The sequence below is a fragment of the Sodiomyces alcalophilus genome, assembly GCF_042370955.1.
Source record: "Sodiomyces alcalophilus JCM 7366 unplaced genomic scaffold ACRALscaffold_7, whole genome shotgun sequence".
Taxonomy (NCBI): domain Eukaryota; kingdom Fungi; phylum Ascomycota; class Sordariomycetes; order Glomerellales; family Plectosphaerellaceae; genus Sodiomyces; species Sodiomyces alcalophilus.
In genome coordinates, this window is record NW_027263538.1 from 3598554 (window position 1) to 3617683 (window position 19130).

At 39.1% G+C, this 19130-nt stretch overlaps 1 protein-coding gene and 1 pseudogene across 2 annotated transcripts; both read left to right on the top strand.

Annotated features, from left to right (window-relative positions):
* Positions 1–5261: 5261 nt before the first annotated feature.
* On the top strand, positions 5262–15564 carry ACRALDRAFT_212106 (uncharacterized protein; the record flags this gene model as incomplete). Its single annotated transcript, XM_071023827.1, has 4 exons — positions 5262–5306; positions 5471–5629; positions 5759–5767; positions 15550–15564. The coding sequence occupies 4 exons, from the start codon at positions 5262–5264 to the stop codon at positions 15562–15564; spliced, it is 228 nt and encodes a 75-aa protein (XP_070872862.1).
* Positions 7082–7155, top strand: ACRALDRAFT_t246 (annotated as a pseudogene). The gene has a single exon. The product of its transcript is annotated as a tRNA-OTHER (tRNA).
* Positions 15565–19130: the final 3566 nt, after the last annotated feature.

Genomic DNA, 19130 nt, shown 5'->3' on the forward strand with positions numbered 1-19130 from the left:
AGCCCCCCCCCCCCCCCCCTTCCCCTAGGGCTATAATAACTAAGGGCCGATCCTTCTTTTTATCCTAACGGTTAGTAAAGGAGGCGTGCGTCCTCCCTTATATTAGGCCCGTTCGCGTCGCGTGTTATTCGCAGCAACTTCTATTACAGATTATTAGCGCTCCGCGTTCTACCGGGTGCCTATTAGTTATATTAAATAAAGCTTAGTTACTCCTTCTTCTTTATTCGTAAACTACTATAACTAATAGCTTTATAAGCTTCTATTATATTCTATAGTTCGATATTATAGTATAACCGTAGTTTCGCCTAGGTTTTCGTTTATAGTTAATTCTTCTTCCTATAAGTCTATAATATCGTTTTAGTAATACGCTTCATTACTAGTTCCGTGCTAAGAGCCGTGTCGTTCTTCGCTAACTCGCGGCGTAGTTACTCTATCCTTATAGCTTTTTATTAATCTAATAATTATTATTCTTTTGATTATTTAATTAACTATTATAGGTCTCCCGATAAGTCCTCGCGCCGATCCGGTTAGGTTATGGCTAATAGAGTGCGTTTAGATATCCGCCCCCCGCCGTAACGCCCGCCACGCCTATAAGGGAATTATTAAAGAGCCCCCCGCCGCTAGCGAGATCGCCGCCCCCGCCCCCCCCTCTGCGTTTATTAAGGAAGTGGCTAAAAAGGCTATCGCTATAATAATAAGTATTAGTAAGCGCCCCGGTAAAAAAGATGTATACGACTAGAGTCTATACTTCGCTATAAGGCCCTTACTAACACTCCGGTAGTCTACCACGCCTAATAAGCGATAGCGCGGTCCGGCCTACTCTCCCGGTTATTACCGTAATAACTTTTATCGCCCCTACGCTAATCGTATTATAGGTATTAAGATAAAATTTAACTAAATATATTATCATTAATTTATGCCTAGTATAGCCCGTAATAAGCCTAACTACTATAAATACGCTCTAGAATCTTATATATACCGCCTAATAAGTTCTTTACGATTTATAAGCTAAATAATCGCGATTAACCTTCTTAGCTCCCTCCCGCTACTATTACATTCCTTTATCCTATAGCTACCGCGGGTCACGCTACACATGATAACCCGGATAATAATAATAAAATACTCCTAAGTCTTCTTTTAGGTCGCCGCTAACTTTAATCTAGCTCTATAAAGCCTTCGAGTTAGCTTATAGCGATTACTATACCTTGCTATCTAAAGTAACCCCCGCCCCTGCTGCTATTATTATTAACGCTGCCCCCGCCTCCGCCCCTATTAATAATAGCGAGGGTCTCCGCTATAAGGTAGAGGCCCTCCGCTAGGAGGTTCGCGATTAGGGCGCCGCGATAACACGCCTTCTAAAGGGTATTCTCGCCGCCCTTTAGGGGGTTAGTAATCCTACTACTAATAATAGCAGTAATAGTAATAAAGGCGGCTTAGATAATAATACCGCTAATTAAAGTCTTTTATAGAGGCACTATCTGCCTTTTTAAATACCGGAGAGGGGGCTAGTAAGTCCCCCCCCTTTAATTAACCTATAGCTATAAGTTATACCCTCCTCGTATTAAGTTCGTTTTATCCTTATATACTCCTTATAGTGTATTCGTATAAAGGTCCGTTATTCTTATTAGCGGGGCCGTATTCTGCTTCGAAGGCGTTTAACGCCTTAGTTTCCTATATAGTATCTAATAGTTCCTACGTAAGTTCCGTATATCCCGCCTAGTATACTAGTACTTCGCGTGGTATACTATAACCTAACCGCTTATTCTATGCGTATAAGATACGCCCCACTTCCTACTCCTCGTCGCTATAAAGGGCGTCCCGGATCGGTTTAGGCCAGGGGTTAATAACGACTTATCCGGGGAGGGGGTCGCGGCTAGCTTACTTTAGGATATCAATATAGAAACGGAGATATATCCCTAAGGGTATATCTAACTTAATAATCTAGGAGTTAATTATTTTAGTTACCCTATACTTCTAGTATAACTAGCTTAGCTTCTTCGAAGGCCTAGGTATAGAGTAGTTAGCTATAGATAGCCAGGTAAGGTCTCCTACTTCGAAGCGTTCTATAGGGAGTCGCCGCTTATTCGCGGTTTCTTTATCTTATACTTACTTTAAGGCTATAGCTGCTTATACGAATTCTATAGCCCCTTATAAACGACTTAGTAGATTATAGGCAGCGGCTTTTTTTGGGTATATAGGCGAAGGGTTATAGACTTAGATAGGATTAACGTAGAACCTATATTATAAGAAAAAAGGGCTTAGCTAGGTTATTAAGCTTTTCCTACTATTAAACGATAACTACGCGGCGGGTAATAGGCGACCCTAGTTATCCTAGGAGTAATATATAAAGGCGCGGAGATAGGCTTAAATATCTTAGTTTAGTCTCTTTAGTCCTCTATTAGTTTAGGGGTAATAGGCTATACTAAGCCGCTACTCGATTTTTATAAGTTTACAGAAGTATCACTAGAACCCATTAGTTTAGTTCGAGCCTTAGTCGCTAACGATTAAAAGAGGTATACCATAGAATCTAAAATAATAGTTTAGGAAGCGTTCCGCATAGGCTTTTACTTCTATTATCTTTATCCCTTCTAGCATTATAGACTTTATTAGCCAGTCCATAATTACTTATAGGAAACGAGCCTTACCTTTACTAATAGGTAGTAGGTCCGTTATAAAGTCTATTATAAAGTGGCTACGAATCCGCCCTAGTATAGGCAGCGGTTTTAATAGCCCTTACTTAGCGTTCCGCTATTAGTTACTCCTATTATACGGGTTATAGTTATATATAAACTTCCGGATATCTTTATTTATACCTAGCTAAAAGAACTACCGGGTTATTATAACGATTATATTCTCTTTACCCGGGTAGCCGCTAATAGTGGAATCGTGGATCGCCTATACTATGTGTCCCCTTAACGGAGAGTCCTTTCCGGAGCTCGGAACGTAAAAATAGTCCCGGAAAGTTATATATCCCGCGGGGTTAAGAGAGTACTCTGTGATTTATAACTATAGTCCGAGAGATAGGTCGAAGCTATAAGCTCTCGCGGTAATCGCGACGAGGAGCCCTTAGTACTAGGGGTTAGTCGCTATAGTCCTATCCTCAAGTCGTTAAAGGTCTTTATTTACTTTAAACACTGAAGAAAGGCGAAGCCGTTAGTGTGCAGAACGACTTAGGCAGTGTGAACTCGGATAAGTCTTTAATAACAGGAGTGCTTAAGACCACGAAGTGTATATAACTAAAACAATATATATAATAAGGAGACCTTTTAAAGAGGTTTCTGGAGGTGCGCGCTGCTCTAACCAGGGTAATATAGCTTAAATAAAGTGAATATAATAAACGTAGTAAAACTTAGGGTTAAAAGGATAATAATTATATGGGATAATAAGTATCCTCTGTATCTAGGTGGCGTCGCTATGTATATATAATGTATAAGATAAATAAAAGAAATACGCGTGTCTTATAACGTTACGTGATATCCTAACGATATAGTATTAGGTCTCCGATCTACCCCTTTATAATCGGCCCTAGTTATCTTACTTACGTCCTTATAGCTATAATAACTCTAAATATAATTAGGTTACCCTGAATAAGCTATATATAATCTAATAGAACTATTTAAAACTTATTTACGTTTACGCAGAGTCTATCCGCTAACTATATAATCCTTTTTCTTAGTATAAGCTTACTCCGTAGCGGCTATAACTATATCCTTGTCTTACTTAATTCTAGTATTATACAGTATCTATCCTTCCTAGGGAATCGCTTATAAAGGCGGTATATATAAAGAACTATTAATAGCGGTATTATAAAGTATCGCGTAGTAGATACTATTATATAAATAAACCTAATTATCTCAGGAGAATAAGCTAGGTCTAATCGGGCTAATATAAGAGTCTATAGGGCGAGGGTTATATACTCTATAAAATAAGTGATTATAAGATATCTTAATACCCTTATCTTACTCCTCTATATCCTTACTTTATTTACCTTAGATATTAATCTTCTAAGGCTTTACTAAGACTTTCTTCGGGGAAATCTAAATAATCTTATAACTATTGAAGATAATACCAGTCAACTTAGAAGGTTTAGAGGACTTAGGAGTCTTCTTAGGACTCTTCGTGACCTTCTTAGGCGTGACTAGTACCGAGGGCTTTTTAGGGATAGCCTTAGGTATCTTAGGGCGTACTAGGATACTTGTATCTTTCTTAGGGTCCTATGCCTTAGGGGCACTTATAATTAGGGCCTAGGTCTTCTTCTTAACCTGATTAGAGGAACCAGGAGTAGTAGGCTTAGACGTAATAACAGACTTATTAATAGGGGTGAAACCTATACTCTTAGGAGGCGGTGGTAGAGGGGATTAGGGAACCACCGGAGCTATTAATATCTTCTAATAGCTAAAACTAAGGATTACTCTAATATAAGCCAGCTATTTATCCTTAATATAACGGGTATAAGCTACGCTATTATTTTTATAGTAATATCCTTATATAAACCGATAAATCCTTAAGCTCTAAGGCAATAAATAGCCCTCTTAGATAATAGCTTATATCTCCCCGATAATAAAAAGACCGTATAAGTAATTATCTGTTTAGCGGGGACCGGGAATGATATAGAAACGACAGGTCAGGCTCGAGACGGCCTTATTAGGTGTATTAATACTACGTAGCTATCCTATAGCGTACTTAAATAACTATAAAAGGGGATCTTTAGTAGTACTAGTATTCTAAATACTATTATACCTATATATACACCATATCTCTTAATCTATAATTAGACTAATGAGATAATTATTAAAGTATTAAGCTCCTAGTAAGGTATAATACTAACCTAGGCTATAGGACGGTTATCTCCTTATCTACGCTTAAATATAGCGCGTATTATATCTTCTAGGCTACTATTTTCTAGCTATCTCTTATTTATTAGGTTATAGTATATTCTAAAGGAAGACTATACCGCCGGGTAAGTATCTCGCGGTCTTTCGCTAAATATACTTATTATAGGAATATAAGGTAGTATTATAGTAACCGTGATAGCGTTAAGTTTGCTATCCATAGCGTTCTTAAGGAGGTTCTAGACTACTTATATATTATCTTTTAGCTGTTAAGGAAAATCTATAAAGGGCGCGGTATTATCGGAGATATTAAATAAACAATACGGTAGTCCTTATATAGGGAACACCTATCGGCTACCGTTAGGGTTATTAATATAGAGGCAGGATATTCCGACTATACTATTTGGATATTCCGACTGTAGTTCTGATATGGACCCACTTTCTTCCTATTTCGGAATAACAGACACAGCTACGGTCGCAAACCACTCTAACGCCTTTTAACGCCTTTTGACGCTTTAAATCAATTTGATCGCTCAGATCAATTGAAGGCAGTAACTGATTTTTTTTTTTTTTTTTTTCTGCTCGATTGAAGCCGATCGTAGAAGAAATAGCTCCGCGACCTCCGCTAGCAATAACAGCTCCACGACCTCTTCCACGACCTCTTCCACGACCTCTTCCACGACCTCTTCCACGACCTCTTCCACGACCTCTTCCACGACCTCTTCCACAACCTCTTCCACGACCTCTTCCACGACCTCTTCCACGCCCACGCCCACGCCCACGGATATCACCTTATTGTTATTATTATTATTGTTGTTCTAAGGCAAGGAAATAGGTAGTAGAAGCGTAATCGCGTTATTGATTAAAGCAGATTAAGGTTGCGCGTGATAATGGCTTAATGGGTTGAATTGGTGTGTGTGGTCTAGGACGTAAAAGTTGCTTAGTCAAAAAAGTGGATCCACCGGAACTATAGTCGGAATATCTAAGTAGTACGGTCGGAATATCCTGCCTCTTAATATAATAGGGATATATAGTCTTATTAATAGTAATATTTATTTATTTATTTATTTATTAGTTCTTACTCCGCTATCCTTATTCTACCTTAAGTAGCTAGGAGCTAGAATTCTGACTATACGGTCCTTCTCCGATACCTATAGGGGGGAAAGCCGTAGTATAAGATAAGACTTAGATAAAAACCCCTATGCCCTCCTCTTTGAAGGATTAGTGCCTCTGCGGGGCCGTGTCGGCCCCGATACTAACTCGTCTACTAATACGAAACTCGTGGCTTTGGTACTAGGAAGCCTATAACGTGGCCCGTAGCGGCTTTAAAGCCGACTACGTGCTCGATTTTAACGGCGCGCGCGTGGTTATCTCTGTTTATTTTATACGCCTTCCGTGTACCCTAGGGCTAACCCCCGCGGGCCTACTTATAGGCGACTTATATAGTGTATATACGCTTCCTAGGGTTAAAGCTCCTAAGCTTCCCTTACTCTTTCTATAGCTATAGGTAGAGCTAATGCGGGCTATATACCCACGCAGAACGCTTACGTAATAGCGTAAGAGGCTGCCTCCGTATCGTGGAAGAGACGCTGTGTATTTTTACTTACGCGCTTAGGGATAGCGCGATACCGTCTTCTTGTTTTCCACGGTGGGGCGACTAACTCCCCCGTGGCACCTGTTAATAACTAGCGAAGCCGGGCGGAAGGTGGGTCTAATAGGCCCCCTATTTAACCCTTATCGTATATACTAAGGCAGATAAGGGCTCCCTAGAATAGGATCCTAGTAGCGTAAAAAAGGAAAAGGGGTTCCTTTTTTATATACGCCTCTAGCCGGATTTAAACCGACCTAGTCACCCTTAACTATATATCAGGTATACCACTACTATACTATAGAGGCAATAGTAATATAAGTAGCGGGAATAATATTAGTAGTAAGGATAGGACCGGTAGGAGCCGGCTCCTAATAGTTAATAGCAGGGGATATAAATATTCTAAATATCTTTATTAGCCTAATTATAGTAACGTATAGGCGAAGGGTATAGGAAAAATATATAAGGGTAGCGGGGGGGCGATAAATAGCGAAGAAATAAATAGGGGGGTAAGTTAGAAATAAACTTAATAATAAAGGAAAAGAGAGGGAGAGAGGGAAAACGGGTTAACGGGAGCTAGTAATAGAGGATATTTATCTCTTATCGATATCTAATATTTCTAGGTAATACCTCCTTTATAAGACTAGCTTTAACTAGAGTTGCCTTTATGGTATAGTGGTGGTATACCTGGCGCACGGTTAGAGGACCGGGTCGGTTCGAATCCGGCTAGAGGCGCACGCAAAAGAGGGAACCTGTTCCTTTTTTACGCTACTCGGATCCTATTCTAGGGGGCCCTTATCTGCCTTAGCATATACGATAAGGGTTAAATAGGGGGCCCGTTAGACCCACCTTCTGCCCGGCTTCGCTAATCAATAATAGGTGCCACGGGGGAGTTAGTCGCCCTACTATAGAAAACAAGAAGACGGTACCGCGCTATCCCTAAGCGCGTGAGTAAAATACGCGGCGTCTCTTCCACGATACGGAGGCAGCCTCTTACGCTATTATATAAGCGTTCTGCGTAGGCACGTAGCCCGTATTAGCTCCACCTATAGCTATAGAATAGGGAAGCTTAGGAGCTTTAAACCCTAGGAAGCGTATATATAAATCGCCTATAGTAGGCCTATAGGGTTAGCCCTAGGGCATATAGAAGGCGTATAAACCAAACCGAGATAATCACGCGCGCGCCGTTAATCGAGCACGTAGTCGGCTTTAAAGCCGCCGCGGGCAAAACGCTACCGGCTTCCTAGAATAGAAGCCACGAGTTTCGTATATATATTAAGTTATTAACGGGGCCCCCGTGGTACCCGTATAAGGCAGTAATCCTAGAGGAGGAAGGTATAAGGGTTTTTATCTAAGTCTTATACTAGTTCCCTAAGTCTTATACTACGGTTTTCCCCCCTATGGGTATCTAAGAAGGACCGTATAGTCAGAATTCTGACTCCTAGCTACTTAAGGTAGGATAAGGATAGCGGAGTAAGAGATAATAAATAATAAAAAAAAACTAGAGTTTCTATTATAGCTACTGGTTAAATAAGGTTGTGATTATTAAAGAAAGGGTAATCCTAATACTATTTATAGTTTTTAGATAAAGGTAACTTTAGTAAATTAGGTATAGGATCTAAATACGGACCTCGGCTTACTATATAACCGATCTAATTAGGTAAAAAGATTAGATAGTACCTTTTCTATTATACCTATAATCGCGACTATATTATAAAGCGATATAAGGAATATAATCGTGAATCACGCTTAAAGCCTAATCTTTTAGTAACTTAAAATAGGCTGTTTATTTAACTACGCCTCCTTAAGTCACTAAAACTATAAATCGCTAACCACGTTATTCGTTTTCCGAGGGATATAAGGCGGAGGGCTGCCGGTTAGAGGCGTATCTTTTAGGCTCTGCGTCCTTACTTTATCCTATAATTCGATATTATATTTTCCCCCAACCTCCTCTTCTTATGAATAATAATAATAAGACTATCGATATATCCAGTAAAGCTCTAATCACGGGGCTTAATAACCTTAGCTCTTATAAGCGTAAAAAAGCCATAGCTTATTAAGAGTTAGTTTATCCTATACTATGCTTCTGATTTAAGATACGACTTATCGTAGGTGCGGTTAATAAATATAATGTTTTTACGACGGTCTAAGATATAGTAGTAAGTTCTCTTTACGCTTTTTATTATATTACCCTAACTAATCAGGGTAAGCTAATATTATAGATATAGGCAAAGTCGTACTTTATTTAGTACGAAGTGGCTGATAAGGGTAGCGCCTTATATATTAATCTGGATTTTGTGTGCTGGGTTATCTAAGGTGACTCTAAGGCTATTATTATAGGCCGGGTTTAGGATAGCCTATTAAATCTCGCTAGTAGAGATATAAAATAGGATCTGTTTAAGAAGGTAAGATCTAGTAATAGTTCGTCTCTTTTTCGCCGGCGTATATTCGTGGCTAAGGACCTTACTAGTCCCTAGAGGGAGTATATTATAAAGATAATAACCCGGGCTTATACGGTTAGAGCCCTGATTATCTAAGGGTTTAGAGTTATTAATAAAGTACCGTGCTGTTGCTATAAGGAACGGTGGTTAGCTATAAGTGATCGGATTAATAATAAGATCACTTATCCTTTCTTCGAGTACGTATCGCTTTAATATAATAATCGATTTCTGGACTACGCTAACTGCTATTTTCACGAGATAGCTTATATATATCGCGATAATAAACTCTAAAAGCAGTTATATTAGTCTAATTAGGAGGTTTTATAGCTAGATAGTGACTATATAGGTGTTAGTTACTTAAATCCGTGTACTAAAGACTTACTAATACTATTATAGTCTATGTACGAGGATAAGATACGTCCACGGCTTTCGCCTCGATACGGTGTTTTCGTAGTAAGTACTATTACTCTATACTGTGAAAGTGCTTAGTGGATACGCGATATTTATAAAGGAAGGGGTCTTAAACCGTGGGACTATATAATAGTATAGGTTCCTATATTAGAGTATAAATATAAAGATAACCTTAAAAAGTTCTATTATACTATTTAGAATAACCCGACGAAAGGAGATCGTAAAAAGACGGTAAAGTAGTATTATATTCCCTTTATCTCTAGGGCTTAGGTTTAGCAATATAAGTTGGAAGTGTATAGCCCTAGTAATAGTAACTATAAGAGTAAGCCGGAGTAAAATAAAGACAGGTAATTTAGGTAATGATTACTATAATCAGGGTACCCTTAGTATATTTAGGATATTCTATTTCGGTGCGCGGCGTAAACGAGTGAAGGAAAGGTAGATAAATAATAAATATATTTAGTGGATATATCTTTACGGTATCCACTTAGTTAATATATATAAACAGAAAATAGTAATAGTAAAATATAAATAAAAGGAATTAATAAATAGAATATTCGGTAAAAGGGCGTAGAATAGGGTGATTAGGGTAATAAAGAGTAAATAGGAAAGAAATAGGGATAATAGCGAGTTAAGGAGTCTTAAAAGTAGTGTTTTTGTTTAGGGGAGTAGTGGTTAGTTTTTAACGATAAATAAATAGCGGTGCCTTATATATCCTCGGCCCTAATACTATACGTAAGACTCCTAGTAAGTATAGTATTACCACGATTAGGTTAACTTAAAGAGAAGTAATAGTAGGGAATAAAGTATAAGGTCCTAGTATAGTCCTTATACTTACTTAGGTTAAAGTTAGGATCTCTAGGGATATAGACTTTAACTCTTCTCGACTACGTTGCCTTCCGGAGCTCTGCTTCTAACCTTTTATAATACTCGTCTAGTATATCCCAAAGTCTTATTGGCTGTTATAGGAGTTCGTTAATAGTCTAATTAGGGGAACTCGCATTATCGTTACGCTTATTATCCTTAGCCCTAGTATCTTTATTAGTAGATTTATTTAGGAGGAGGGGTGCTTTAACTAGCTCTTTATCGATAAGGACGCTACGGACAGGGTACGTAGTAATTAGTTCTTTAGCGTAGTCCCTTTCTAGTATCGTCTAATCTTCCGGTTCCTAGTATCCGTCTTCGTCCTGGATAAACTTTTTAAGGCGGTTAGTAATAAAGGTAACGCCCTAGAGCTCTTCCCCTAATAAAGTCGATAGCCCAAAGGTCGTATTATGTTAATTAGACGATATAATACGAAACGGGTTATTCTAGCGATAGTTTAGCTTCTTAACGCGGCTTATATCGATAGCTAGCTTAGTGTTATATATAAGGATAAGGTCTCTTACTCGGAGCTTTTACTTACGTAGGGTCCTAACCCTTAAACGGTTAATAGAGTCGGTCTTTTACTACCGTTACTTATTAACTATATCGGTAATAGTCCTCCGGTCGGCCTTTTATTAGGCGAAGGCCCTTAGGCGTAGTAATATCTTTTCCTCCGGGATTTTAACACGGCCTTAGTCGAGTACTCGCTAAGTAAGGCAGGTTATTTTAATAAGCGTGATAGCTTTATAGCTATAAAGGAGGTAAAAGGGGGTCCTCCCGGTAAATACTCGGATAGTTATTTAATTTACGAAAAGAATTATAGGCAGAATCTTATATAATATACCGCCGTAAATCTTCTATTAAATAGTAAGTATATAGGCGATAGGCTTATATCCTATCTTATTTAGATTATTAGCGCGGGGGTAGTAGGCAGAGATAACCTTCCGCTTTATTAAGTATACCTAATTTAGCTTAATCACGCTACACTTATTCTTAAGACCTCCGTCTATAATAATATACTAGTATAGCCTATACCGGCAGATAACGTCTTCCTATAAGAATATCGCGACGGCTCGCGACGTGTTCTTTTATAGTAAACGGGCTTTAACCTATCCTATAAATATATGTCGGGCTTCTACTAAATAAAAGCTAGTAAGATACTAGATATTAAGACTTACCTATATAAAAGGGAGGGCTTATTAAGGCAGTTAAGTAGCGATTAGGAGATCCTCGCGTACTTTACCTTAGCGGCTCTAATACTCGGCGGATACTTCGATAACCTCCTTACTCTATTTAGGGATCCAGTCCTAGGTATATAGGGGGCTAAGCTTCTAGTATATCCGGTCCCTTATATAATAGCCTGACTTATCGTGGCCCTTCCTAATCAGCGTAACGTAAGTCTCTTTATCGTTAATCCGCCTCTTAGGAGTTAAATCTTTCTTAGTAACTCTTATTTATAGCAGACTATCCGTTATAAAAACACGGGTCGACCGATCTCTAATATAATAGGCGTTATAAAGGTCTATTCTAAAGGGTATCCGCAGGCTCGTTAAGTATAAGGCTATTTATTAAAAGAACTGGCTCTAGGTACTATCCAGGTTTAAGACGTTTTTAGCTAGGGTAGGGTTATTAAACCTCTTATCCGTATCTATAAGGAAGATTCGGCTATTAATAAAGTTATTAATATCTCCCTTTATAGCTTTATTAGCCTAATTAAACGGAGTAATAGATATCCTTAAAAGTCCGTTCGCCGTAGTATTCTTAGTCCCCTTAATATACTTAACCTTAAAGTCGAAAAGCTAGATTTAAGTAATTTACTAAGTAATAACTACACCGGGCAGGTCCGTAGCAGAACCACTAAGCTAGGATACTAAGGATTAAGCATCTATTTCTAGTATAAAGCGGACTCCGTAAAGGTAGTTACGGAGTCGGCAAAGCACCTTTAATACTCCCCTTAGTTCTAGGTTACCGGTATTATAGACCTTCTTTACCGGGTTCTATCTGCTGCTTTTATACTAGGCGATAGCTCTTTTCCTATTAATATACTAGTATAAGATCCCGCCCTAGCCCTTAATATATATATCGACGATTATATAGATAATACTAGCCCCTTTACTATACTCGATAATAATTAAGACCGGTATAGAGGTTAGGGTAACCTTAAGAGTGTCTAGAGCGTATTACTAAGGCTCGCTTTATAGGAAGGTAGAACTTTTCTTTAGTAAGTTTCTTAACGGCCCCGCGATAATAGCGAACCGGTAGATCTAGATACGGTAAAAGGTAGCGAGACTAAGAAAAAAATAGACTTCGGAAATAGTCCGGTATTTCTATTACTTAGTTAACTTAGCCACCTTAGCCTGCTTAGGGGAATGGCTATTAGTTCTGTATATATAGCCTGTAATAATAGCCGCTTTCTAATACTATTAGCTTTTAGCGCTAGCTATAATACCTTTAGCGAGCTCTATATTAAGAAAGACTCTATTAATGTTTTTAATATACTCGGCTATATAGCGGTAAATTTTAGGTTTTATTAGGGTATTATTATAAGTGGTAGTAAGTCCTTTAACTATAATATTATTAATAAAGGGTCGATAATACTAAGGAATAAGGTTATAAAGAGTACGGGCTATAGTATATATAAACTAAGCTATTAAATTAGTTACCCTTTACGGGAGGGTATATATCCTAAAAAGCCCTAAAACTATAGCGAAGGTCGTTAAGTCCCTTAATTCCTTATTAAGGGTAACCTAGTCGTAGCCGGAGAAGAAGTCTAGAAAGGAACCTATCTTATATATACCGAAGTCCTTAGAAGACTCGTCGGCCTAGGCGGGATAAAGGTATCGTGTAGGGTGATAGTATTAATCTTAGTAGCAGAGTTAATAAGGCGTATATTACCGTCTTTCTTTTTTACTAGGAACTAGGGGTTTCGGTAGGCCGCGTGGCTTTCCTTCATAACCCCTTTATCCTTCCTATTCTTAATTATTTTAATAATAATAGACTATAAAGCTTTAGAGATAGGGATTCTTTTCGCCTACTATATCTTATACGGAACTATTTTAATCTTTTATAGCGGGGCAACTCTAGGGTTAAGCCTCCCATATTCTTATTAATTCTACGCGAGGGTAGCTTCGCGGTTTAGGAGGGTCTTTATTAAGAGCTCCTTTTCCTTAGGTAATAGATAGTTAGTAGAGTTTAAGATATCTTTAAGTCTCTTTTCTATAAGTCTCGAATAAGGAGTACTCTTAGAAAACTTTAGGGCGATTAGGCTAACGAAACGGTCGTCTTCCTACTCCTATACGTCCTCGGGGATTTCCGCTAAGATCTTCTGCTTATAAAGGGGTCGCCTTTAGGGACGGAACTATCGGACTACGCGTCGTTTATAGGGTGAATCTTAAGGGCTTTTGGCTTATATATAATATAAATAGCCTGATTAGGCTTATAGTATACTTCTTTAATTAGGTCCTAGTGCTTTCTCCTTTTCGGGGTTTATAGCTTCCTTACGGCTATTATAGCGGCGCTAATAATATACGCGTCTTCGGCCCTTAGAGTAGATAACGCTAATAACTAATAAGACTTCCACGCTTCCGACTTAAAATTAGTATAAATAATTTAGTATAAATTAGGTTAATTAGTGTAACTATAATAAGGATTTTTAGAAAAATATAGTGGTAATAAAAGAAAACGGTATTTATAGTGTTATCGGGCTTTTTTATCGTATTTCCTATACCCTTAGCCCTAATCCTATAGTATCGCCCTTAAGGCTATATATAACCTTAGTAAAAGTGGCTTAATCTTCTTAGAGAACACGAAGGCTATTAGAGACGCTATATTAGCGTCCCCGATTATATATTAAATCTTATTACCCTCCTTTAGATCGTTTAAAGGGTAATAGTTAGCCTTTTCCTTAACGGATAGTAAGATAGAGGCCTTAGGCTAATAGGTAGGGTCCCTATCCTAGAGCTAATATTAATTAGCCTAATTAGACCAATCTTTATTAATCCGATACCTTTTATTAGCCTTATAGTTCGGCTAGCTCTAGTTCCTTAGTATCTCCTCGATCTACTTATAATAGGCAATAAGTATAGGAATATAAGCGTTACCGAGTATAAAGTCGGTATCGATTTAATTATCCTAGAAAGAAAAGAATACTTTAGTCTCCTAGATCTATAGTATACTAAGTAGTATATCGGGCCCTAGACTAAGGAGAACTTAGAAGTTAAAAACGCTACTTTACTCGCTAACCTATAAACGCTCCTTAAGGTATCCTATATATAGTTATCCCTCCTAGTTATTAACGCCCTTAATTCGGATCTCAGTCTAGCTAATACGATACTCTAAACCAAAGCGTTTTATAGTATCCATAGAGATAGTATTAAAGGTAGCCCCTATATCGATAATAGCCTTAATAAAAATATTAGAGTTATACGTTAGGGCACCCTTTCGAGTAAGCCTATACTTTAAGACTATATACCAGGTAATAACTAGGGGGTTATCGGTTTTAGAGACTGCCTCTCTTTTAACGATAATAAGGGTATTCGAGCTAGTATTATCGGGTCGGGAGAATAAAACGGTATATCCCTTTAATAAAGGCTAGGGAGGAGGTATACTTAGGGGACCCTATGTATTAAGGAAGAAGGCTTTATTAGCGGTTAGGCGAATAATCTCGCGTTACGGTTAACTAGTCTCGGCGGCGCATATCCTTTTATTGTTTCCTAGTTTTATATCCGGGTTATTAATAAGGTAATACTATAAGGTGATTTTAATCCGGAGATCTCTGATTTGCCTATCTAGGTCTTTTTAAGTTTGCTTTAGGTTATAAGGGTTATCCACGGAATAACTAGGCTTACCTTTATTAACGGTCTTAGGTTATTATAGTTCGGGTTATATCGGCGTTTTATTTATCTCTACTTTTTTATTAATAACCTCGGTTATAAGTAGAGTCGGGACCCGGTAACTGGGACCAGGGTTTAACTTTTATAGGCGCTGTTTAATAACTTAATTAGGGAAACGGACGACCTTAGAAATGGGTTTAACGACTCTCCTACCCCTAGTCGTGTTAAAAGGCTATAAGGGGGGCTACTCCTTCTAAGTATTATGTAACGCGGCGTAGATATCTGGTTAGTAATAACCGGAGGTAATAGACACGAAATTAACGCTAATACCCGCTATAGAAGCCTATACCTTTGCTTTTTCCTCCTTTAGCCTAGTATAATATTCTAATATTATTCTTATAACGACTTCTATCTTAAAGGGGAGGCTTCTAGAGTTAGTATTAATATAGTAAGCTTTAGCCAGGTCTTTATACGTCCCTTAAAGGCGCGTGCTAACCTAGTAAAGGACGGACCGCCGGTACGGCTAGTCTTACTGCTTAAGGTATATATCCTAGGGGCAGGGCTGCTACTCGTTATTCTAGTTTAAGGCGAGGTAGCCGGGATACTAGAATCTAACTAGGTGCTAGGTCTTATCTAGCTATAGTACCGCGTACTGCCTATAGCGGTAACGCTCCTGTTTATAATAAAAGTAACGGGGGGGTTAGTTATTAATAGGGTGGTATTATAATAGGCCGCCGGAATAAGGGTAGGAATTCCTATTGCTATACCGCGATAGCCTCGCCTATACTATATATTGTCCTTATATATACCGATATTAGTCTAATTAAGGGTAATATAATAAGCTGCCGGAGCGGCGTCCTATCTCTCCGAAGTAGACTACTTTAAAGCGGCGTAGAACGGGGTCTTTAGGTAAGGGTCTATAGCCAGGATCGCGTTAACCTTATCAGCTCCTACTTATCGCGAGAGGGCCACGACTTAGGGAGTACCGGTATTTATACGCCCCCGGTTCACTATTTGTTATCCACTTAATCCATTTTTGGAAGGTTACGCGACCGCATGCATAAGCAAGATCTTAGCTATATATGCTGCGTACTTATACCTCACGATAAGCCTTAATCACTGTAATTAAAACTAGATATCTTAAGCCACTAAATCACTACTATTTCTGCCTCGGTATTTATTAACCCTAAGGTATTAAGAATATATAATGTCCTTACGCTAAGGACCTTATTATATATCACGTAATCCTGATACCCTGCCTAATACCCTAGTCACGTGACCTTATTATACACCACTAATTCTAATACCCTAGTCACGTAACCTTATTACACACCACGTAATCCTTATACCCTAGTCACGTAACCTTATTACACACCACCAATTTTAATACCCTAGTCACGTGACCTTATTATATACCCACGTAATCCTTATACCCTAGTCACGTAACCTTATTATATATCACGTAATCCTAATTACCTACTCTAACGTATTAGGTACGTAACATTTATAGCTAAGATCTTACTTATACACGCGCTCGCGTTACCTTCTGTTTTAGGGTTAAGTGGATAGCAAATACTGAATAGGGGGCGTATAAATACTGGTACTCCGACTTAGGAGACCGTGTTCCTAATAATACTTATACGGTTATAAACTATAAAGATAGCGCACTTCCCTAAAAGCTCTATTAACTTATTTATATCGCTTTTTATTTATACGGCCGGTTTAGGTATTATAGTAGGCCTTTATAAAATAGTCGGCGTATATATTATCGGGTTAGCCTAATTAGGCTAAGGCGTAATAGCTAGTATCGGGTTAGTGGTTAGTATAGGGGTAGGAATATTATAATACTCCTTACCTTATTAATAGGCCGCTTATCGGCTACCTAAACGTTTTCTGCCTAATCTTTTTTAAAACAACCGATACACACTCTTCTACCTCTATAAGCTAGACCCACCTTTTCCGCGCAAACGCCCCAAAACGCCCAATATTAGTATTATTCAATTGCTCTTTTCGAGCCTATTATGCGCACGCATAGCTTCGCCTTACGCAAGCCGTTATTATACCGCAAAATGGGTGCGAAAACATAGCGTGGTGGTGCGCACGCAAAGCCGCCTAAAAATTCGAAGGTGGCCCGTGCGCCCGCCGGCTAATTAGAGCCCGGGCCTTCTAAACAGCCCGTATAGACCACCCAGCCTTATACTAAGCCACCCACTAAGCCACGCGTATAGCCGTAATAGCGTATATAAACGACTAAGTTAATATAATACGTAATTCTAATATAATAAAACCGACCCGGCCGCCCTAGCCGCTGCGGTAGCCCTGACCCCCGAATTCGACCCTCCCGGACCCGGCCCTACCTAGCCCCACTTTTCCTAAAACGGCTAGGGACGGGGAAAGGGATATAACTATAGAAAACGCCGATTCCGATAACGATTCTAACGAAATAGCCCGCTATTAAACGCCTATATAAGCCTTTAAACAGGACCGTAGTGCTTTTATAAGCCCTATACCTAGAGCCCCCTCTAGGACCCGTATAAACCGGTATATAGCCGACGATTTAGAGGTTAAAAGCCTCCCTAAGTCCCCTTCTAGGCCCCCCCCCTACTAAACCTACTAAAATACAGGGCCTAATTAGCTCTGCCTAGGCTAAAAAGACCTAAAGACCCGCTAAAGAATTCCGCCCTCTGCCCTAGAAGTCGACTAGTTTGGCTAATAAGGCCTAGGTTAAAGGACTTCTCTAGCAGGCTCTTTAGCTAGTTTAGTAGGCCTATAGCTATAAGCGGCTAGTTATAAGTTATTTATAGAGTGAGGCCGAATAATGGAATTATCTAAAGCTAAGGGGAAAAGAAGGAAAAGGGGAAAACTCTATAGGCGTTTGCAACCTAAATATAATATCGCCGCGACCCGCTAGGAATATAATATGATTAGTCGGAAGATCCGGTGCTTTACCGGATTATCTTTATAGGGTTAACCAGTAATATTACCCCCCCCCCTTCCCCCCTTAGTGAGCCGTTAATATTCGGTATAGGTTCGTAAAGCGTTATTATTTAATTAAATAACGCCTCTTTATGAATTAAATCACGACCTCTAGTAGCTCTTTTACCTTAAATAACCTCTCTGTTTATTAAAGAGCGCTCGAGGCGAGCCTTTATAGTTATACGATTAATTAATATTCCGTGTAAGGATATTATTATTATTCGTAGGCGGGTTATAGGGTCGTTCCTTCCTTATAAAGAGCCCCTATAGCGTACCTTCCTTAACCGAGTAACTTACTTATATTAATAATACTAACTTCGTAATTACCTCCGTGGATGTATTTTTCTTCTTTTCCTTAAGAATATCTATTACTATCTATAATACGTTTTCTATCGCTTATAACTCCTCCGCACGTTATATTATTACACTAACCTCTTATCTCTCTTTTTAGAAGATATTTAAGTTTTTAGGATTATCTCCGGCCCCTAAGGTACGTCTTCTTACTCTTCCTATAAACCTCGCGTAACGTTTACTAACTTGTATATATAATATAAGGGGCTAGTAATAATAATAATAATAATACTAGCGAGGAGGCACTTACTCCCGCCCCGGCTAGTAAGGAGATTACTACTCCTGCCTTAGCTATAGACCGCCGCGCCTAGCTAGCCTAAGCCGCTAAGGCTAAGGGTAAGCGTTCCGCGGGCGAAGCTTTTATAGTGGTTAAAAGCCCCGCGAAGCGTGCTCGTAGAATAAAATATCCTCCTAGAGGAACCTATACGGTCTCCTGCTACGCTTATATAAAACCAGTTACTAACGGCTAGGATAGGCGGCGTTACCGCGACTAATCAGGACCCGGAGCGAGGATAGCCGATCCTAAATATTATAACTACTTAAAGGGCGGTTATAAATACCTTCCTCCTTTACCTAGGATAGCTAGTCCGTTAGTAACACTCTTAGAGGCGGCGAAGGTAGTTAGTAATAACCCCTTCTATAGTCCTAAGGCGATAAAGGCGCTTATAGCGGCTTATACGGCCTTTTAGAAGGCGTCTAGGGTCTTAAAAAATGCTTCTAGCACTTTATAGGAGGACGAGCCTATTTTAACGCCTATCGACTTAGGAGCCAGTAAGCCTCGTTTATTAGTATATATCACTGCCTCCCCCCCCCCCCCCCCCCGCGGGGGACTCTT